The sequence below is a fragment of the Numenius arquata genome, chromosome 8, assembly GCF_964106895.1.
Source record: "Numenius arquata chromosome 8, bNumArq3.hap1.1, whole genome shotgun sequence".
Taxonomy (NCBI): Eukaryota; Metazoa; Chordata; class Aves; order Charadriiformes; family Scolopacidae; genus Numenius; species Numenius arquata.
The window spans coordinates 11,252,490-11,275,285 of NC_133583.1; the positions used below are offsets into that span (position 1 = coordinate 11,252,490).

At 48.2% G+C, this 22,796-nt stretch overlaps 1 protein-coding gene across 1 annotated transcript in view; it reads left to right on the top strand.

The window, feature by feature from the left end:
* The window catches only part of GRIP2 (glutamate receptor interacting protein 2), a 297,087-nt gene extending 276,046 nt beyond the window's left edge, over positions 1 to 21,041 (top strand). The window contains exons 18-24 of the mRNA XM_074151381.1: positions 4,101 to 4,240; positions 6,538 to 6,714; positions 9,783 to 9,936; positions 12,876 to 12,996; positions 16,556 to 16,792; positions 18,203 to 18,349; positions 20,844 to 21,041. Coding sequence (XP_074007482.1) covers positions 4,101 to 4,240; positions 6,538 to 6,714; positions 9,783 to 9,936; positions 12,876 to 12,996; positions 16,556 to 16,792; positions 18,203 to 18,349; positions 20,844 to 21,041 — 1,174 coding nt within the window. The remainder of the gene's footprint in view (positions 1 to 4,100; positions 4,241 to 6,537; positions 6,715 to 9,782; positions 9,937 to 12,875; positions 12,997 to 16,555; positions 16,793 to 18,202; positions 18,350 to 20,843) is intronic.
* The last annotated feature ends 1,755 nt before the right edge of the window (positions 21,042 to 22,796 follow it).

Genomic DNA, 22,796 nt, shown 5'->3' on the forward strand with positions numbered 1-22,796 from the left:
TCTTCCACAGAGGTGCTTCTGATTTGTGATTTCCCATGCACATCTTGCACATCACCCCCCAGCCTGCCCATGAAACTGCTGTAGAATCCTACCCCAGACTCCCATATTGCTAAACTGTGGCTTATGGCCACGGCAGTGGTGTGTCCTGCTGAAACCACGTATCTCTTAGGTGGGAGGGATCTTCTGGCCCATCCTTGCTGATGGTTAGACTGTTATGTATGGAGGTATCTCAGTGCAGGGCTGGCATTCTTCGAGCAGCAAATATTTATGCAGCAGAAACATAGGTGCAGATTTACCTCCGGCAACCGGGGAGGTTGGCTGTGTGTGTGCCTGTGTCTGAATATATGTGCATGCGTGGGATTTAAAGGATCAGGACGTTGCTGAGAATATAAGGTAGAACTGAGTCATACACTCTATCTTAATTAATTTGTCTGTACGGTAGCTGTGACTTGTAAATAGATCATTTCAGCAGCCCTGACTCACACTTCTCATAGGGCTGCTTTACCCTGTGCTGCTTGACAGGCAGAACAGCAGCAAAAAAACCCCCTGAACAAATAGGTGTAAGGTGCTTGACCTTGGGGAGATTTGACTGCAGATCTGGCCTTTTGGTTCTTTCTGTCTCAAGGCCACACTCTCTCTTAGCTGGACTGTAAAACTGAGAGCTCATTGCCTCTTTCTGCATTGGGTTCCTTGCGCTCTCAGCACACACGCTGCTGCGCATTTCATTTGCTTTCCTTTGGTACAGAAAGCAGAACGTCAGTGTCTCCCGAGAAGTAAGGAAGGGGGATGGACTTAGTCATTTCTGATTCTTCTCTTCTTTTATAACACTGCCTGCCACTGTAGGATTCAATCTTTTTCCCTAGAAAATAGTAGCTATAGAGTATCCGATGCTTTTCTGCGTAGCAGTTCTGCACTGTAGCTGCAGCCCAGTGTGAGAGAGGTTAAGGACAGAAAGCCCAAATGCTGTCAGGCTCAGAAGACAGTCTGGTACCCTTGTTGCTCTCAGTTCCCTTTGCAATGCCATGGCTGTTCCTCCTTTGAACTCGGATACGCATCAGTGACTGCTCCACAGAGAAACGTAGTGCAGGCAAGTGCTGCGGTACTATTGAATTTTGATCAGGAGCTGGCAGGCTGTAAGGAATGAAAAGCCTTTTGAGAAGAGGGATGGAAGCCGTTCAGCACGTTCACAGTAGACAACTAACAAATAACGGTGCCTGTGCAGAAGAGTGGTGTGGGGACGGAGCAGCGCAGGGATTTCTCTGGGTAACCTTGGCTACATGCAGGGAGGTCAGGGAGCGCTGGGATGAAGGCTGTCTGCAGGAAAGGTGCTTTTTTTTTTTCTCCTGGAAGTAACAGAAGGGAGTGGATCAACCTTGTCAGGGGAAGAGGGGTGGTCCCTGTGTGATCCTAGATTTTACCCCCCTTAGCCGAGCTCTGAAGGGTGAGACAGGTTTCTGAAGGACAGGGATTTAAACCCAAATCTGTGCTTGGTTATTGCTGGAGCACAGGACATGTTTCAGCAGCGCTGGCACGGGGTGGACCAGATCCCAGCATTTGATAATGGGAATGTGCTGGCTGCTCTCGTAGAGGCACGAGTGAAGGTCTGCACCACAGCTTGGGGTGCTTGCTTGGTGATGGGGAAGGCAGGCTGTCCTCTAGGATCTGTCACACGTCTGTCACAGTGGGTGACAGGCTGTCTAAGCTGAAAAGGCTCCAGATACAGATGACTTGGGTTTTATCTTGACCTTGAACGTTTTTCTCCTTGTACATGTCTGATCTTATAGAAACCTACAGAGGCAGCTCAGGCTGTTGGGTTAGTGTTGAGCAGTGGCTCTCTCCCATGTTAGTCTCTGTTTCTTCTCCTTCAGTACCTGCAGGTGGCTTTAGCCTGGAGCATGGGACTTGTTTTCCTTCTACTTGGGGAAGGAAGTGTGCCTACCGTTCAATTCTGGTTGAGGTGTAATGGTACTCTAAGAGGAATTTTGGGCTATCACTGGCATTTTAAAGTACCTGACCAGCCTCCTCTAGTGCCACCTGGTCGAGTAGATAGGGGTGGAGAGTTTTGTCCAGGAATGCTCGGCACCAAACCATGTTGGCAGGGAGGAGAGGGGATGGTGGCCCTGCCCATGTGACAAGTAAATCCCTACCACATGCATGCAGCTAGCTCTTCTCCAGTGCTTGCTGGGAAGTGCCTGCAGCCCCTTTTACACCTTGCAACTTACCTGTTGCTTGATTCTGCTTTTGCATGTGTCCTCTGAGCAAGAAGGGACATAGAGCACACAGCCCCTGGGCTGGTTTGTGTTTGAGGTGAATTAAGGACTGGATGGAGATGTGCAAGGGTCATTAGCTAGAAATGGCTTTCTCTGTCACTCCCACTCACCTTCTATCTGCTTGTCCTCACAGGGGTGTCTGGAGATGGACAGATGAGAGGACTGGACTTTGATTTACTTTTCCCCCCCGTGAAGAAAAACACCTTGCTGAATGTGACCTTTCTCTTTAATTGTTTCTGCATTTTTCCCTGCTGAGGGACTTTCAGTTTCTGCAGAGCAGTTGTGTTGTTCAGAGGTGGGCGGCTGGGCTGGTGTTGGATAGGAGATGTGTCCCCTCGCTGGGTTCAGGGCTACAGCAGGAGGCCCTTAAATGCTGAACCATTGCAGAAAGCAGAGAATTGCCTTTAAACTGCCAGCAGTCAAGCTTGATTTTTTTCGACTACGTAGATGAAACTTTTAAGACAAATACTGCAGTTCCAGTTTGATCTGTAATTTATATGAATGCACAAGTTTTCCCTGAGGGCTTTTTCAGGCTGGTGTGGATGGGATGAGACGGACATCTAGTGGCTGGTGGGGACGTCGGGCACTGTCCAAGTATCGCAGCAGCAGCCAACTGAACAGTCCTGCCTGCTCTTTGGCTACAATTCCCAATTGGATGTACTTATAGTAGATGTTTCACAGCAGTGTGTATACAGAATTTTTGGGGGGAAAGACAAGTAGCTGTTTTGCCTGTGATGGTATATCAAATCCCAGCTCTGCAGGAGCAGCAGTCCAGTTTGGAGATCTAACATGAGAGGGGCACGTTGCCATGGACAAAAAGATATTGCAGTCCAGATTTGCATCTCCTCCTGGCTCGATCACACAGGTTCCTGATAGCTGAACCGCATGGAACTGCTGGAGGAGGAGAGGATTGCTGCTCTGGCTTGCTGGCGTTAGGGAGCTGGAACGTGAGTGTGGTGAGCTCGGTCCAGCCAGTGGTGAGCGCGAGCTCCTGCCTTAGCAGCCAGCTCTGGGACAGACACATCCTGTCTTGCCTGCTCTTCCTGGAGGTGCAACAAACACCAGGAGAGGTAAAGTGAGCCCCTGTCTGTGGGCAGACACAGAGGGGAAGGATGGAGGAGAAAGGGGAGAATTGTCGTGACTTGTTAGTTTGTTCCTGGCTGCTGCTGACGCCTGAGGATTTATTTAGCTGAGAGCAGAAGCCAGTGCTGGAATGTGGCTGTGCAATAAAACACAGTAACCTCTCCTAGTGTGCTGGTCCTGGTGGAGAAAGTCACAGTGGTCTAGCTGTGTAGGGGTGAGCTTTAAGCATATCATTAACTGATCTGCAACTGGTTCAGCTCATGCTTGCACACACCATCTGTGTGTGTTGGGCCACTTTGATTTTCACTTTTTTTTCAATGGATTTCTAGGTTTGTCTCATCATTCCTTTCCGTCAGCGTGAACATGCCCTTCAGTTCCACGTGTGATGACCGGTGGGCATCACACACTGGAAATGCTTGTGCTTTCAGCATGTAGACCCCCTTGGTTTGAAGAGTTTTGACTGTAAACTGGTCTGCAGTCCCAGTTCCCGAGGGGCCTGGGATCTGAGGAGTGTATATGTTCCTGAGCATATTTGTATGTATATGCACCGGTGGAAGATGGGGGGAGTGGAACCGGATTGTGGTGATGAAGAGGAAATCACGGGTATATGGTGTACCAAGGGGAAACCAAGACACATTTGAAAGTGCTGAGAGTTGATATGCTATTGCTTCGAGCGACAACTTAATGGCCTGTCTCACAGAGGCGAATTGCTTCTCTGAAGTTTCTAACAGCGCTTTTTCTCTCCAGAACTGGAGCCATCCACATCGGTGACCGGATATTAGCAATTAATAACGTGAGCCTCAAGGGCAAACCGCTGAGTGAAGCCATTCACTTGCTGCAGATGGCGGGAGAGACGGTCACTCTGAAGATCAAGAAGCAGACAGAGAGTGAGTTGGGGGAGCCTGGTTGGGGGGGGGGGGGGAAGGGTGAAGGCGCCCCCCAGCAGGGATCTCAGGAAGGTGGCACTGGGGGTTTTCCTTCATGTGTTGTGGAAGGTGAGATGAGGCAGCGTGTTCAGGGACACAGCTGGGGACAGAGGGAAAAGGAGGGTGTTTTTTGAACTTCTGACTCACAGATGAAAAAAAAAAAAAGGCTCTCTGTGGTATTGGGAAGAGATTAGAGAGCGGGTTTATTTGCAATAATAATTTTTTTTCAGATTGACACCTTGTGCTGTTGGTGCTGTTCCCTGTCTGTGTGGGTGTTTCACACTGAAGTGAAGCAGAACTTGCAGGGTGGTTTTTTTAAAACCAACCCCCCAAAATGAGCAAGGAGATTCTGAGCTGGTAGAATCCATGAAAAAGAAAAACCACCTTTAGTTCAACATTTTGAAAGTGATTGGCAATAAATCTTTTATGCCCCTTTTCCTGGCTTTGTGTCCTAAGATCATCTTTCAAAGCATCTACTCTAGAAATCCCCTTCTCATTTCCCTGCAAAGCTCCCTGTGGCTTTGAAGCTGGTCTTCTTGACACAGTATCAAAGAGCAGGAACATACTTCGTACAGGCAGGCCACTCCTGGGGGGGATAACGGGGAGATTGGTGAAACCAGGGAACATGCAAACTTTCCTCACCAGCTGTGTAATCACAGCCAAATAGGCTTTTTCATCAAGTTTAGAAAGTAACGGGTGCATTCTGGCTGCATTTCTCTCTCTCCCCACACCCAACATTTTCTACCTTTTTTTTTTTTTTGTGCTGTGCTTCTGCGGTCTCTAGATTTAGCTGGACCTACCCAGCCAGTGGCCCGCAGTGCTGTGAGGTTTAGAAGAAATCAAGTGATAAAGCTCTTCCAATCAAGCGTGGCCCATGGGACATCCGTCCTGCATCTGAAAAAGCAGCATCGCTCTTAAACATAGCACTCCTGTAGACCTCAAAGCAGTTTACAAATGTGTGGCAATGCACCTATTTTACAAATGGAGGAAGCCCAGGCAGGGAGTGGGGACTTCGCAAATAGAGGTAGAACTGGGGAATTGATTCCTCTTCAAGAAACCCCAGTCTCGTTTCCCGCAGCCAAGTGTCTTGATCCTTGGTCTGAAATACTCTTCCCCCTGCCCCCCTGCTGACACTTAGCATTGTCACAGCCACTTGCTGAAATAATTGACATGCAAGTGCCAGTTGGAGACTTGTTAATCATTCTGAGAATGAAGCAGGTGTAATTGAAATTTCAAGGTAATCTTGAGTTAATCATGGTGAGCAATCTTCTGAATGCTTGGAAAATAGGGACTTTCAGGACACTGGGCTTTGTTTGGTAAAATAATCTGTCCTCATTGACAAATGCAGACTTTCAGGGGGCTTTTTATCCCAGTCTCTGCGAGTCAGAGATCCAGGGTGTGGATGGCTAACAGGATATCTAATCAATGAGGACTTTAAAATATTCAGTACAAAGAAATGCTTGTGCTGAGAAACCATTCCTTGCATAGCTATTGCCTGAAAAGGAATTTGATATAATGATAATAAGGGACTATTATTACTAAAATAATGAAAGGGAAGGTCTGAGCTTCATCATCCACATTCAGCTTTCCACTTTCCAATCACTAATCAGGGGAAATTCAGCCTCAAAATACCCGGCCCAGGAATTCCACAGTTGCCGTGAGACTGCGTGGGAGACTCCGGAGGGGCGGTGATTAGCCTTGACTTGATACCAGGTTGTACAGTCTTAGAAGGGGGCTGTAACTTCAGCTGTGGTAGTTTGGGACCAGCTTACATTGTCACTAGAATCTCATTAGAACATCTGCTTTGGACAGAAAGTTTGCAGCCAGCACCCTGACTCGGTGCTGCTCTGAGGAACAAGGAGGGAGCCAGAGAAGCGATGGGCTATTGCTTGCAGAGGCCAGCACTTCTCTGGGCAGGGCTGTTTGGAGGAAGCTTCCAAAGGCACAAGAAGATGCGCTTGTGAATTGAGATTAGGTCCCAACTCTCTCGTATTTGGGAATCCTCAAATCCCCATGGTTGCTCCTTATATTCCATGTGCTAAAAACTCAGAAAGGCATTTTTTCGTGATTCAGCTTGAGATAAGAGTACTGCATTAAATTCTTTCAACTGCAGTGCACAGGCCTGTCTCAGCTACTTCTGAAGAGCTAAAGAGGTACTTCAAAAGACCTGTAGTACCTGGGCTTGCTCTTATGTCAGCATAAGTCTTTCCCTGAGGCTTTCTCTTTGCGCCTGCTAAAGCAGCATGTTCCGGTTTCAGAATCCTATCCCAAGAAGTCGGGGAGTATAAACGAAGTGAGCGACCCAGAAGATGAACTGACAGACTCCCAGAAAACTAGCAAGTTGTCTGAGATATACTCCACCACAATTCCTAGCGTGGACAGTGCTATGGAGTCCTGGGATGGCTCCGGCATTGATGCTGGGTATGGAAGCCAAGGTAAGCCAGGTCTGTCTTCTCTTAGGGGTCTCTGGGTCAGGGTGAAGACAAGCAGAGACTCCAAACCTGTCTGGAGACTGAACATGAGCCAAAGCCTGTGGTCTGACCATATTTGCATGGCTTCTCACTTCCAGCAAGGAACATAATGTATTTTAAAATGCACTCATGTGGTGCTCTGAGTTGATGTATCTGTTTTAGGTTTTTATTGGCACGTTTCTTCTGGCTTATATGGCATCATACTGTTCACAGCGTTTTCAAAACCATTACAGCACTTTATAATTCACATAATCAGAGGAAGCATTCACTGGCCATATGTCTTACAGAGTATTTGGTCCATAGCTCACTTTTAATTCTCCAGAGAAGCCATGTAGGACATATTAATCCTTTTCAGGATGTTTTAAAATCCACAAGAATGTCTTGTGACTAGAAGCACTCACTTAACAAAATAATTAAGGTAATACTACAAGAAAGTATGTCTAGCTCTCTAGTGAGCAATCAGATGAACACATGTCTTCGAGGCCAGGTTTATTCAGCTGTGGTTTCTGGCAGACATATGGAATTTGGACGGAGGATGCTCTAGTCATGGGAAGAGATTTTTACTTGGAGAAAAGCACTGGAAAATAGTTATTCCAGTTCAGATTTGGTGACGTAAGCTAGTATTAGCTCAAATTGAAACAAAACAAAACCCTGAATTGCCTCTGCAAAAGGAAACTGGTGAAAAGACTGCTGTCCAGAACAGAATGTGAAAACAGGGAGGGATGCTGCAGAGCGCTGCTGCAAAGCACCTTCCGTGTGCTGAGCAAGGCGCCTGCCTGTGCCCACTGCGCTCTGGCTTAGAAAAGTTCAAAGGACAGCACTGCACGGGTGTCTCGTGTTTTCCTTCAGCCTCCATTGGTCTGAAGTCTTAATTTGGGAGTGCAGTTGGGACTGGAGGCTTCATTAAGGAGGAATCCCCTGGCCTTCATAATGCTGCAATCCTTCTCCATCTAATTGAATGTTAACACAAGTTGGACACTGGATTTAGCAAAGTGATTGCTTTTACGGGTAAACTGAGAACAAGTAATTGAGCACAGAGCCCCGGGGAGCGGGGCTGGTGCCAAGTTGCTCAATACCCACAGACTGCAACTTTGCTTCAGGGGCTCTCTCATCATCCCTGGTAATTGCACGTGGGTGCATGGTAGTGTGCTAGTGCTGACTGGGAAGAGGGATGCTGGAGGGTAGGGATAAGGACACATAGGGTCGCCCATGGGATGGGCAGGCAGGCAGGATGCAGGGAGACCTGGGATGCACAGAGCCTGGAGATTGGGGTTAACACCCCAAATGGAGAACTATAGATCAGACTCTGCAGCCTTGTAGGTTTTAGGTTCATCCACGGCTTTAGGAAACTGCTCAGGAATGGTTTGGGCGAGGGAGCTGTGCTGGGCCTGGTGGGAACATGCCACCAGGTGGCTCTGAATCCCAGGAATCCAGCCCATCTCCCTGAAAGGAGGAGATGAAACCGATGGCACCCAAGTGACAGCTCTGTACACATACCCCCACGGTCCCTGGCACCCTGCACCCACCTTCTGCCCACCTGCTGCAGGTTCCTGCATCCAGGCACCTTGTTCTGCTCTGGCAGGCAGCGAACGCTCCTGACTGCTCTAAGATGTTGGCAAGGACTTTTCTGGGGCTCTCTCCAGAGCAGTCTAACCTTTAAAAACACACAGAGGAAACGCTCAGCTAAGTGAAATAACAGGCCTTGGCATTTTCAAAGAAAGTGCTGGCGCTGTCTTTGGGTATTTCCAGTGCTCTTAGCTGTTTGGGAGGTCAAGTCTCCCTTAATTATGTGTTTCTCCGTTACCTCTTCCTGTTCACTTGGCACAGCGTGTAATGGAAGTGTACGATGTTTCTTGGAAAGGCTGTGAGGATTTCTCTGAAACGCTGAATGGGCAGCAAGAGGTGGGCAGAGAACTTAGGAGATTTATTTCTACCGCACATGTCACTGACACTGCTGAGGAATGGTCTGTTTTGGAAGGTTTCTGCCCAGGCAGTTCCTCATGAGACCTGGGCATCTTGTGACTTGGTAGTGATGGATTTGCATCTCTGGAGTAAGACATTGCAGTACATAAAAGTCCATGGGGGCAGATATACTGAAATTTCCCTCATTTAATCCTAACAGTCCATATTGATCTCCAATCAAATGTGATACAGATGAGCCTCCCCTTCTCTCAAGCCAGCAGAGTTTTTCCTCCTGTTCCTTCCCTTTCACACACAAGTCCTTGAAGCGGTTTTCTGTACCTTCACCAGCTGATCCCAAAGGCATGGGAGGGCTCTGCTGGCTGCGGGAACTGGCCAGCAGCCCTTGTGGTCAGGGCTGGCTCTTCCTTGTTTACCACCGCTGAGCACACTGGAGGTGGTGACCACCAGCAGGTATCCAGCGCCATTACACTTGCTGAAGGGAGGCTGTTGCTTCTGGCTGCTCTGGATGCAGTTTCTTTGCTGCGAATCCTATTGCTTTATGCTTTTATATCCTATTACTTTTTTTTTGTACTGTCCATTAAGTCCCTAAGACATCTGAGAATCTAAATTAAGATTATTACTTTTTTCTCCTAATAGAAATCAGGCCTCCAAATCCTTCAAAACAAATGGGTTTGGGCACACTGAAAGAAGTTTGGCAGCATCTTCTCTTTGAAGGACTTGCTGTATTTAAAGGTGGCTGCTTCAACAGCACAATTTCTGTTGGGTTCAGTGTGGAAACAGGAGCCATTAACCAAGGTTGGAGCTGGCTGGGGTTGGATCTGCATCTGTGGGTATATGTATTCCCAGGTCTGTGGATCCCAGACCAACACCACAAAACTACTCAGAAATGGGGCACCTTGTGACAAGCTGAGAAGCTGCTTTGGTTAAAGCAAGAAGGGATGGGAAGAACAACCCCTTATGGATGACTGAGATGGAAGCAGTATGCAATCCATATGGCCTCAGGTTTGGGACTTGGCAAGGAGGCTCTCCTGGCTCAGCGTGACTTACTCCATTTGGGTTTTCTGACCATGTATTACCCCTCTCTCTCCACCCCCTCTTGCCTTCCCTAGGTACGTACATACCTCAGGCTGCCGGCATAGCCCTCCATCCACATGAATGGAGACACAGCAGGCAAAAGAGCAGCACCCCTCCGGGGGACCCCAGGAAAAACTACCCCTACATGGATGGAAGCTTCAGTGAAGAAGACTGGGACAAGCCCAGCAGGTACGGAAGGGTGGGAGAAGGCAGGGAGGTGCGTCTGCAAATGTGGGTGTCACTGCATAGGGACAAGGGGGCATGGGAATGTGATGGAGCAGCCAGTGATGTCCCCATGACGGCATCGGGCAGCCATGGGGAGGGGTGCTGAGGTGATGACCTGCTCTGTTGAACCACCTCCACATTGCCAGGTTACCCTGGGTGTAGCTCTGTGGCACCTCTGCAATGGCCAGGTGACATTTGTGTCTGGAGTTAGGGCAGTCTCAGCTGCATGGATGACAGGTTCTTACCACATCTCATACTCCTGCCATTGTAAAGGCTGCAGTATTTTCCTAGGTTAGGTGTAGTAAATAGGTACGGTCAGGGCTGTCCCCACGTGTTGGCCAGACTTTTTCAAGTGAGGATGGAGCTTTGCAACAGCCCAATGCCACAGAGCAAAAAAGGCCAACCAAAGCTCATGCAGGACCAGTATGAGGTTGCATGTCGAAGCTGAAATCTCCCAGGCTGTGGCTGGATGTCTCTCTCCATCACACTTTGGCCCTTCCAACACCACAAACAAAGCTGTGCTGAGTGAACATGATCGAGTTAATCCCCAGGCTCGGCCAGGGTGGGACAAATCCTGCAACAACTCCTGAGCCTGTGGAGGAGGCTGCAGCTGCCCTTTGCTTTGGGTGAAAATGCTGCTGAATCTGCCCTGGCCAGAGGCTGTCCCTCACTGAGCCACAGATGGTGGAAAAGCCTCATTGCTTCGTAACTAACCCTCCCCTCAACGTCCTTCAGAGTCCCCATAGTTGTGTGTGTCGTGTTGTTACTGTCGGTTCTTTTATTTTTTTCTTATTTTTTTCCCTTAACTTTTGTTTGTCCAAACAAAACCCTTAGAACATCTCATGGCCATTTCCACCTATTTAAAGATGATCAAACTGGCAGGAAGGCTGGCAGCGGCGGAGACTTTGTTCTTGTTTTGCCTCTCAGCGAGAGCCAGCTCACAGAGGTCGCTGATCCCTCGTGGCCCTCCCAGCGAGGCCGCTGACAGCTGAAGTTAGCAAATCTGAGTGCTCAAAGCCCCGCGTGTCCCTAATGAGGGCTTGGAGCCCTCATGTCAAAGTGCAAGTGAAACGGTTCATGCCACTGAGCCCTTTTTATTAGGGAGAAAAACAAAATGTCTCTAACCCCAGCTGCCTTTAGCCTGGAAAAACCTGCTGACCCAGTGGAGTGAGAGCCTGTACTGATTCATCCGTGTCCTGGATGTGTTTGTTATATTGCTGACCTGAGAGGCAAGAAACTGGTAACTGGAAGGAACGTTTGCCTCTTTGGGAACCTGGGAGCAGAGGAAGGAAATGAGTAAGGGGAAAGAATCAAAAATTCCTTTGGGGGGGAAATTTTGGTTTGTTTTTATAAAGTCTTGCTGGGTGTTTTTTTGACCTTTCTGCTCGGTGTAAAGGCTACTGTCCTTTAAAAGCTGATGAAACGTAGGGGGTGAATTTAAAATACAATAAGCCATGTCAGATACTGCTCTCTCCAGGCAGGCCACAATCCCACAAGGAGCAAAAGCATGTGTGTGTGAATCTATGCCTGCTACAGACTCCCATGTAAACCAGTGGATGAAAAGACTTTGCAGTTAATAGAGATCTGGAAAAAGCTCTATTAATAGCCCATGAGGTCATTATAAATTTTGTGGAGGCCAACCTCTCTTTGACTTGTACTCAAGTAAAATGTTTTGACTTTGCTAAGTGGCCCTGGTGGATGAGCGTCCCTTCCCGTCTGTGGCGCCGATGACCATTAAGCCATGCAAGATGCTGCCAGATGTTGCAGAGGTGGAGCCTCATCCATGCAGCTCCTAATAAGATGTATAGAAGATGCATTAGGGCTGCTCTAATGTCACTGCCTCCTTGGGGTCTCTCCCCATGACACATTAGTGGGTGTGTCGTGATCTTGAGTTACCACTGCAGAGAATTTCCTTCAAGAGGCTCCTGTTAAACTGAGCGCTGATGGGCTGAGTTTTGCAGTCTGGTGTTCAGTAAGCAGTGTCCAGTGTCACCTACTTCTCTGGCTTGTTCAGAGGACTTTATGTATAATTGCCATTTGCTTTAGAAATCCGAGAATTGACCCTGGCTTATGGTCAGAGAGAAGAGATGCTGAAACGGCCAAGGTGGGAAATTGCAGAACCCCCAGCAAGGCGCACACGGTGTTCATGTTAACGTGTGTTTGTACTGGCTTGAGAGAGGTTCTCTCTGTCCTTACTCTCTGTAGTAGCCAGAACAACCTTTACACGGCTGTAAGTGCCATGGCTGTTATATATCATAAAAAGAGACCTCCTGAAAGTAGCGGCTCAGTTCCCTGGCCATCCCAAAGCAAACGAAACTCGGTTTGTATGGGTTATGCATGACACTGTCGATATTGCTGGCTGTAGTGTGCGTTTACTTGTCCAGCCCAGGGATATCATTTTTATATACATCTTTGCATTATTTACTCTCATAGAGACCTAATGTATTTATCATTTTCTCACCATGTCTGTTACCCTCTGTGTTTTTCTCTCTCTTCTCAGGTGTTCTGTGTCTCAGATCTGAGCTCTATCCCATCAGCCTTTGTACTAACAGTCTCTGAGGCTCCTGGTTTACCCATAACGCATCCTTTTTTCTTTCACTTCTCTATTTCACCAAAACGTCTTCCTAAACCTACAATCTTCCTACAGGCACTTTTTAATTTACCCTTTGAACTTTGACATTACTACACCAACTTAATTCTTCCTTTGAAGGACACTTGCCCCGTTAGTAAATGCATGGAGGTCTCGTATTCGGACTCTTGTCTGAAAAGTTCATATTGTTTGCTTTTGTATATGAAGACTCCTCAAGTCTCTGCTTTTACTGGTGAGACACTTGCTGTAGCCTTGAGGCTTTCATCCCGCTGCAGAAGAGTGCTGACAATCTTTGGTTCCTACGTTACAACAGATACCCCAACCGCCAAAATGGCCTTGAGACCACTCACGAGGATAGTTTTTGGCGTGTTTTTGGAGAAGCTTTGGAGGATTTGGAAACATGCGGCCAGTCTGAACTTTTGAGGGAGATTGAGGTAAATCACTTTCTGAATTTGCTGCTGATCTGACTGTTTTGCTCTTGCCATAAATGTTAGACTGTTTCCGCGGATCTGTTAATTGCCCGTAGCATCCCTGCGCTGCCAATGGTGTGAAGAAGGGTTCGAGTTTAATCCATGCCAGTGTTTGTGCTAATGGATAACTATGTCTCATTAGACAGTTGCTTGCGTGCACTTTTTCCCTGAGCCGATGACATCAGGAACTCCACGCTCATTTTGCAAACTGTTGCTGGCCAACAATCTTCACATGACTGCTGGCAAACCTTCCCTGTCAAATGGCAAGCCCTCTGCTTGGAAAGATATTGTCTGCCCAAAGCACTTAAAGGCCAAGGAAAAAAGAGCCCCCAAAAACCCCATTGGGACTGAAGCCTTGGCTTACTTCAAATATAGACAGGCCCAACATACATCTTGCATTCAGCTGTCACTCTGCCGGAAACTGTTTCAGTGAAATAGGTAATTGGAAGCTTTTCAGCCAGACTTCCCCATGGAAAAATCTGAGAAAGGAATTGCTTCCTGCAGAAATAAAGGTGTTTCCTCTCTTTGCAAACCACTTTCTCTTTTCTTTATCCAAAATGCTTTGAAGGTCGTGTTATTGTGTCCGGTTATAGGATGAGGAGCCTGGATTTCTAAGCCATGGGATGCAAATAAAGGCCTCCCCCAAGACTGTTGGGCAGGGGGAAGCAAACCTGCCCAGCAGGATGGGACCTGTGCTGCTCTGCTCCCTGATTCAGCTCCCGCAACCCGAAAGAAGGAGCGGGACCCCGTGAGCTCCTCTCACCCTCTGCCTTCTGGGTGCAGAGGACTGGGGAGAGCTCGCTGGGTCATGCCCTCCGTCACCCCCAGTGGGACTGTTTTTATGCACAATTGCATATCGCTTAGGCTTCAGAGAAAAAAAGCAATTTCTGGATAATTGGAGGAGGAAAAGGAAAGTCCTGTTTTGGTCTATATGGTGACAGGGGACTTACTAATTGTTCTTTCCTCCTTGATCCTTAGCAACTGTAAGTGGGGGAGGAAATCTCAATTAAATTTGCTGTGCTGAAACATGAAACGGTGTATTTATTATCTTAACTACTTAAGAAAACGCTGACATAAAAAAAAACCACCAACACACAAAACCCCAAATCCCCAGCCACCACAAACTATAACTTCTTCCCTTGATCACTTATTTCCTGGACCTGAATGTATTTAGAAATGAGTTTTGGCAGTCGCTATCAACCTTTCTGAATTGTTCTTGACTGCTGAAGAAAAAGTACCTCTCTGAAATGATGCATAGATGTTTCTCTTCTGCTTAATGGCTGGCATCTAAATGTAAAAGTAGGGATTTTTTGGACTACTGTGAAATGCCAGGAGAGAGAAAATATCTTTCTGCCCAATCCTTTTCATTTTCCAGGGATCCATGGTGCAGAGATGTGGGCTATTGATTCATGCTGTTTGAAGGCTTTGGAGCTTTGACAGTTCTAGCAATGCTTTTAAAAATGTAAAAAAATTTTACAAAAAGCTTAGCACCTCTGGAGTTTTGGTGTATTTAGCACACTTTTAGAATATTTTGGAAAGTTCTGGGGACAAAAGGAAAGTACTGTGTTTTCAGCAGAAGTCTGGTGGGTTTCACTCCCCTTTTATCAAATCCAAAGTACCACTGATCTGTTCCTCCCTCTCCATGCGCCCATTCTCCCTGAGGTGTGGTGTGGGATGTGCAATGCTGATCGGGGCTTTTGCTGTATTGCAGGTTTCTAAGCCCCAGCTCCTGGCCTCCTGTGATTTTATGACAGTCATAGATTATTTTTTTAAATTTTAAATTTTTTTTTAAAAATGTGACCCTGTGTGCTCTGCATTCAAGAAAAGAGTCATGCAGGGGTGACCCAAGATAGTCTGGAAACAGCTTCACACGCAGTAGTGGTCCACTCCCACACTACAGTGTATGGGTAGAAAAAGGCTCTTTCCAGTATGTCTAGTGGAGCATATGACCCTGCTTTGCTTTGAGGGCAGCCAAAACATGGGGAAAAATAATGTGAGGCAGGCACAGGCTGGAGAAGTCCAGAATTGCCCTTTCTGCTGCTTGCACTTAACCCGAAGCACTTAGCAAATTGCTTATGATGCTGCAAGGATTATTTAAATACCTTGAAGACAGAGAAGGAGTTGAACGCTGTTGGGTACAGGCCGGTTACAGTATTTGCAGCGCATGAGGGAGGACAGTAGCACAACGTGCACAGACCTTTCTGTTCTCACTGGCTCTCCAGTGCTGGTGTTGGAACAGCATGGCACTGTGTCCCGGGGGGTTTGGAGGCTGCCTGAGCTCAGGGAACAAACCTGCCCTGGTTGGCTGTGCCACCGTTTGTTAATCTGTGTTTTAAGTAGGTGGCAAGTCAACATCCTCCCAGCATGTAGCAGGTATTTAAGTTTTGTCCAAACTTGAGCTGATTAAATCATTTCTTTGGTGAAGACCTGAAAAGTGCAAAGCTAAAAGGTTTTCTGTATTTTTTCCATCCCTCTTTGGGATAACGTGGGTAGTGCTGGCATTTTTACACTGCCACCAGAATTTGCTTTTTTTGCCTTTGTTCCAGCTTGGAGCAAAGAGTTAGGGAGGGCCTTGATTAGAGATGTACTCAGATGATATTCCCCCTGTGCACAGGAGCAATTGCTCTTTGACTTGGCACGTTTAGCATTGCAGAATTTTGTTATCTGCTCCCTACCTTTCATTTTCTTTCTTCTATCTTTTGACATATAATGGGACTGCAGACCCTTGGAGCCTGAACTTTGAAATGACAGTTTTCATTAAGCCGTTTAAATGGACTCTGTGACCTGGAGCCAGTTGAGGTTCCACAGACTGGATTTTTGACTCCTTCGTTAGCTTTGATCAATGTAATCTCATTAGTGAAAAGCATTGCCAAATGGAGTAGAATCTACTTAGGGGCATCTTTTAATGGATGCCATCAAGGATGACCAGGCTTAAATACTACTTAATTTTATATTTTTAACTCAGTTTTTCTCAGTGACAGCTCCCATTTACTGACAGATAAAATCCTAATTTCTCTCCTGAATTGGCCTCAGTGAAGTCCCAAGTATTGACTGCAGCACTGTGCAATGCTGATGGTGAGCTGCCACCTGCAGGGGTAGGCTGGAGAGCCAGATGGACACTGGTTCCTCTGGGAGCTTCTTGAGATCAGGATGTTCACCCTTCTTGACTACCAAGAAGGTTCCTGCACAAGATGAGGCCTGCCTGGCCCTGTTTGTGTAGAAAAGGTCATCAAAATGTAAGGAGACGCTTCACAAATACTTCCTTCTGAGATAAAGCTTCATGTTGGGGTGGAGGTGGAGAGCACCCAGCAGATTAGTGATAGACCTGGCAGCAGGCTCCTGAGGTCTGGAAATGGCTTTTATAGCTAACTGGAAGAGCTTCTTGGTAATTATTTTTTGATTAATGAGAACAATGGTGCCCTCCTGTTATTTGTGTCACTTGTGTGCCCCTCTGTTGTTGCCGTGTGATCCATCTCTTCCTGCTGCTGGCTCAGCAGAGTGACTTTGTGCCCTTGCCCAACAGGCATCCATCATGACAGGGAGTGTGCACAACCTGGGCCTGGAGGGCAGCAAGCTGCTCCTGGACTCTGTCAACCCATCGGGACTGAGCCCATTGAGAAAAGCAAACTCCAGCTGTGATGACCGACAGACTGAGGGCAGCAGCTCCCCTGCCAAGAAGAACGAGAGGAACCTGGACATGAAGAAGATCGAGAAGGAGATGCAGGAAATCATGTCCCCTACCCCCCTCGAGTTTCACAAGGTGTGTGTTGCCAAGGGTTGGTCTGGCTGTGGCACTATGGTACCTTGGTGGTTAAAGCTGCACACTCCATTCAATAGGCCACTTTTCATATAAAAATAACTTTTAAAAACTTAAAAATAACTTCTTTTCCCTCCCCTTCCGCTCCACCTCCAGGCTTCCCTGAAGGTGTGCAAATGGTAGGACTTCAGTGATGGGATACTTGTTTGAATTCAGTACTCAGCTGAACATAGCCAGTTTAAGCATGATGCAAGGCAACGGTAATTAGAAAAAGTAATTAACTGTAGAAGCTGCTGATGCAGAATGCAAGCAGGGAAGGGAGCTGGAGAGGTTTCAAAAAATTTGATTGCCTTTTTCTTTCCTAGTGTGACTTTAGAATGAGACCTGCAGTTACGATAGCTGGAAAAAACAACTTTTTCATGTTTGATCTGCTCTTGTCCTTCAGGGCATGGCAAATGTGTCTTTAAATAAAACTCTTTTGTATGTGAAGGAGGAGAGCTGTGTAATTAGGCATGTTTTAGGGTGACTTTTTACGCCGCTGGAGCATTGGGTGTTGGCTGTGTTTGGAGATGAGGTTGAGGCCAGGTGGGCTGCTCCTGTGCGTCATCCTGGGCACTGTCCTTCCCAGGACTGCACATCCATGAAGCTTACGCAGCCGAGAGAGTGATGGAGTTAGAGCCTCAAGGTAGAGATGCACTCCCAGTTCATGTGAGGCAAAGGGAGATTGTGGTGTTGGGGAATCAGTTGCCCCTGGCTCCCAGTGTTATCCTGTGGCAAGAGACACTTCCAGCAGCGCAGTTCTCCTTTAGACAAGGCCAAAGCGTGATGTGCTCAAGGGAAGGGCGATGAGGTTACCCACTTCTTGTTCTCAGTACGTCAGCACTTATTGATACGAATTTTCTGAAAAGAACTTGTGAATAATATGGAAACATTTAGATGTTCCAGCTGAGTGATGTATTAAAAATGAGCTGTCTTCACATTTGACACACTACGTTGAAAATTCCCCGTGAACATGTTGATTTTTCGTGTGCTGGTCTGGCACACACAGAGGATGCGCAGCATAGTCTGGGCCAGGGAAGGGGGCGCTCCATTAATAACACTTGCTTTGTTGCTCTTTGTGTGCAATACGGCAGCTGTCCGCATTACACTGCTTGTGTTTCCTTCCACATCCAAGGTAGAGGGACTGTTGTGCGGTTGGTTACATGCCAGTCACCAAAGCACTTCTCCATGCGATCTACCCGAAATGATGGTGTCTGGTAAATAAGGCTCAATCGTATTAGCTGCCCAGGAGACCCAGAGCAGAATTGCTGTAGGTCCACACACATTACCCATGTTATTCCTATCCTGCCATCCCTGTACATCTCCACCTTTCTCTGCTGCATTGAAACGTGGTTTCTGCTTCTGCCCCTCCAGATGACGCTCCACAAAGACCCGGAGAGTGAAGACTTTGGATTCAGTGTGTCGGACGGCCTGTTAGAAAAAGGTGTCTATGTAAATATGGTCCGTCCGGATGGGCCAGCAGATCAGTGTGGCCTCAAGCCATATGACAGAGTGCTTCAGGTAATAAATGCAAAATGCAGTTCTGGAGGCTGGGACGGAGTGAATGAGTGGCTTAGAGGAAGAGAGAAGTGAGACCCATCCATGGCAGCACTAACTTTGATGAAAGGTAATAGTTAGCCAACTAGGTGAGCTCTTAGCCACCAAGCACTCAATGAGACCTGTGTTTTATGAGAAATCACTAGGTAGTACCTCCAGGTGGTACCCCTAGGTTACAACTATTCCAGTACAAAGCCTGTCCTGGCACTGGCCTTTTTGAGCTTGGGCAGCTCAAAACAACCAAAAAGCTATGTTGCTTCCTCTTCTCACCCTCAGTCCTTTTCCTACCATGTGAGAGGGTGATTTTTGGATGAACTAGACTGTGTTGATCATTATGAGTTCCTGCGAAGCCCCATGTGGAGTTAAGTAGTATTCATGAAGTTCTGTGCATGCCTTTGACAACTAAAAGTTTTCTAGGAAACGCATCCTTCAAGCGAAGTGTTTTTCATGGATATTTTTCTTTGAAAGATACTTGATCTGAAATAGCTGATGCAGAAACAGAATAAAAACGCTGGTCCAAAGCACAGTCTGTAATAAATGTGACCTGGGCATATCGGCCTACCAGAGGGACAGTAAGAGCATGGTGAGTTTGGAGATTGGAGAGGAGCTTTATATGGATGAAAACCAGCTATTTTAGCTTTGGGGCAACTCAAACAGCAACTGAGAAAGTGCAACCCCAGTGGACAATTTGCCACCGTTTGGAAATGCAGATATTGTGACCATATTTGGAAACACTCAGAAAGATGTTTAGTTTTACTAATTTCTAGGCGGGGGTTCTTAGCAGTAGGATTAGAGCCAATATATTGTGTACATCAGGTAACTGGAGAACTGGCAGCGCTATGAGGAGCCTTGTTTAAGCTTGTTGTGGTCTCTAGCCAGTTGGCTGCTATACAATTATTCCTTCTCGGCTTCAAATAAAAGGTGGTGCAAGAATGAACAAGAAGCTAATTAGGCTCTGGGCTGCCTTTCTGTTGAATGTTGGATGTGTTGCTTTTTGCGAGTGCCAAGTGCTCTGGGAGGTGTGCCCAAAATCCTAAACAGAGTGGCGTAGAGACTTTCGACACCCTTCTTCCACATGCTGTGCTGCACGGCTTACACCTACGAGAAGACGAGGCGATTGCCATCGCGTTGACATGCAGAGTTGTGAATGAGGGATTGCAGACCGGATACAGGCAACTCCCATCAAGAAGTACAGAGATGCATTACTGAGGATGCTTCGCAGTGCTGCTGATTATGGGCATGGTGATGTGCCCGAAGGCCAGCAAAACACCTTGTTCCTGCTATAACAGACCCCCTGCCTCTCGGCTGGATGGATTAGCTGGAGCACAGCATTGCACTAATGGCACTTTTGCACTGGAACTGCCTGGCTGGCGTAGAGCAAAGGCAGAGCAAGCTCCTGGGTTCTCTCTCCTTGTCCATGTGTGGTCTAGAAATTGTCCTTAGTTACTCACTGTAAGAAGCAGTATCGGGGTCAACTGTGTGGGCACCAGCTAGGGCAGGGGGACACTGCTACCATCACAGAGCCTAGTTCCGTGGGTATGCATAATGCTGGGAAAGGGTTTTGGATGGAAGGGTTGCATGGACTCATCCAGCCCTTACCCAGAGAAGAAAGCAACGCCTGGCCCCAGGGGTTATGTTTGCTCCAAAGGTGGGTGAGAAATTCCTTTCTCCCTTCCCAGTGTCCCCTCCCTGTGCTGTTTGCCAGCCCCCTCCATCCTGGAGCTGTCGTGGCACCAAGCCCAGGTGCTCTGGTAGCTGTAGGCGAGAGAGCTGGGGTGGTTCTTGCAGGTGACCCAGCCTAGAAATGTGCTTGAAGGCCTGCAAGAGACAGCAGTAAAAGTGCTTTCGCTGCTGAATCCTGCAGAGAGAATTTGCTGCTGCCTTCTGAGCCCACGTGAAATGCATCCAGACTCCTCTGAAATGAAGGATGTAAACGGGGAGAGGAGAATCAGAAACAGTTCAGTGTAGTCTCAATTTATTGCTGGCTGAGCTGGAAAATGGTTGGCAGAAGCCTCAGGGTCTGAGCTGTATTAGTTTTCTAGGCGCTGAATACCCTGCATCACAAATTTAAGGCCAGTAAAAGCCATGATGGCAAAAAAAAAAATGGAAAATGGCAACCTTTCTCCTACAGGCTTGAACTGGAGAACTGTTTTTGAGCCCTGCAGTGTTTAGTACTTGTAATAATGCCCTGGACACTAGCGGTCAGGGGTTATACCTGATCCAGACTTTTTCTCCCCTTCCTCTACCAGTTACTGCATCATTTCTGAGCTAAGCAAGGATGTGCTCAGCCTGCAGGGGTGCCCCGGCCCTGCTCTGCTGTGGACCCGGAATCAGGGACCCCCAAGAGTTGTGTGTTTTCACAGGTGTGGGTTTAGCACCAACCTTGCCTTTTCTGACTAACAAACATGGTCTTTCTGTTGTTCCTCCCCATGGCATGTCCTAAATTCCATCCCGGCAGGTAAACCGCATCCGAACGAGAGACTTTGACTGCTGTCTGGCTGTTCCCCTGATTTCGGAGGCTGGAGATAAGCTGGACCTGGTGATTAGCCGAAACCCCTTGGCATCGGCTGCCAACGCTCCCCCGGAGGGGAACAGAGAGCTGCCGGCGCAGGTGGCCCACGGCACTGAGGTCAAGGCAAGCGTCCAGACGCTCTGAGCAGCAGGAGCAGAGCAGATGGTGCCCGGGGCATCTACTGAGCTGTTGCGGTATTTGGGGTGTTTTTCCTGGTTTTTGCACTGGTATTTGTAAATGCTGTGTGTACCATAACCTGCAAGTGGGGAGGTGGGTCTTCAGTGAGCCTGGAGACCGCCAAATGTTGCTGGGAAGGTGGGAGCTGGATGCGCATCTTGGGCCGTGGGCAGCGCCAGTGATGGGACGAGCTGCCGACGGGAGGAAGGAGCATCCACAGCCATCCCCCATGGCAGGGTATCCCCCTGCGCCTCGGCCCTCGGGGGGCATGGGGTCCTGCTTCCAACATCCTCCTCACCCCAAAGGCCTTGGCCATCCTATAAACACACATGGTGCTATTACGTTACTTGTTTGCTCGATTATCGCATACAGCAAGACTGAAACGCTTTTCCTTTTCTGTTGCGCCCAGCTCCGTCCTTAAAACACTCCTGATCAATCGATTTCCGCAGCCCCTTGCACCAGTGCAGGCTGTGGAGAAGCCCTGTCTAAAAGACATTTCAAAATGTGCTTGAGAGCAGCTAGATGCAATTCCTGTTCAAAAATTGGTATTTGCAGCTGCCTCCTGCCAGCCCCGTCCACGCTCCCGGCCAGGGCTGGCTCGCCCTGCGGTGGGACGAGGCACCTCGTCTCGCCATCGATGCCCAGGAGCAGTGTGGTTGCCTGTGCCGGAGTAGTTACTACAGAGCAGAAGGTCCTACCCAAGGCTAAAGGCCTTGAATACCTGCCCGAATCCCCAGCCACCTCGTCTGTCTGGGCTTCACGGAGATCTCTTGCTTGCAAACCTGGCCTGTGCCCGCAAGTAAATAGCAGAATAACCGTCCCCGGACTCTCCCTGGTGTTTTCGATTAATAAAACCTTGTCGTCTCCCATCAGGCAGTGGCATGAGAAGCCCTTCGTTAGATGGAGGTTGTGTCCCCCGTGTCCCGCTGGGGCTGGGTGGTGTGTTTGCCCCCGTGGGTTCGGCTGCTCGTCCCCCGTCCCCCCGCCTTTGCCTGTCGCTGGCCTTTCCGTGGCTTTGCAAGCATGATGCCCCGTGGTCCCTCCCCTCCCTCCTGAGAGCCCCCAGCCCCGTAGCGGAGGGGGGCTGTGGTGTTCGTATCGGTTTCCTCATCCGCCTGCCATGTTTCACGTATTAGCACTTTATGATGATGTTCGTGTCCCGGTGGTGGCGTTGAGCCCGGCATCGCTTTCCCTGGGAAGGCTCAGGCACAGCGGTTACAGGAGCTCACTCAGACACCGCCGCCCCAGCGCCCACCGCCCCCGTTCCCCACTCACCCTTTTGGGTCCTCCATCACCGCCGGTGGGGCGTGTAGGGTCCCGGATGGGTGGACAGCTCGTGTTTGTGGCTTTGCTGAGCCGGGACTCGTCCCCCCACTGCCTGTCCCTGAGCCACTTGATGCCTCTGTCACTCTGCGATAGCTCAACGTACCAGGGTGTTTCTTCCAGAGACGTGCCCGGCCCCATCCAGCTCTTTTGTCGTTGTAGCCATTTTCTCTTCGAGTATGCAATATCCCATACCATTGCTGCCACAACTAGATAACGTGCCATAATTGATACTGTGGAGCATTGACAGTGCAGCCGAAAGTGTTTTTATATGCAATATTCTGAGCAGTGGAAGCTCACTGGGGCTTCTCAAAGGGTTTTTAATGAAGACTTTTATTAAAGGCTTTAAAAAAAAAATTTAAAAAAAAAAAGGGGGAAGAAAAACCTGGTCCTTGTATC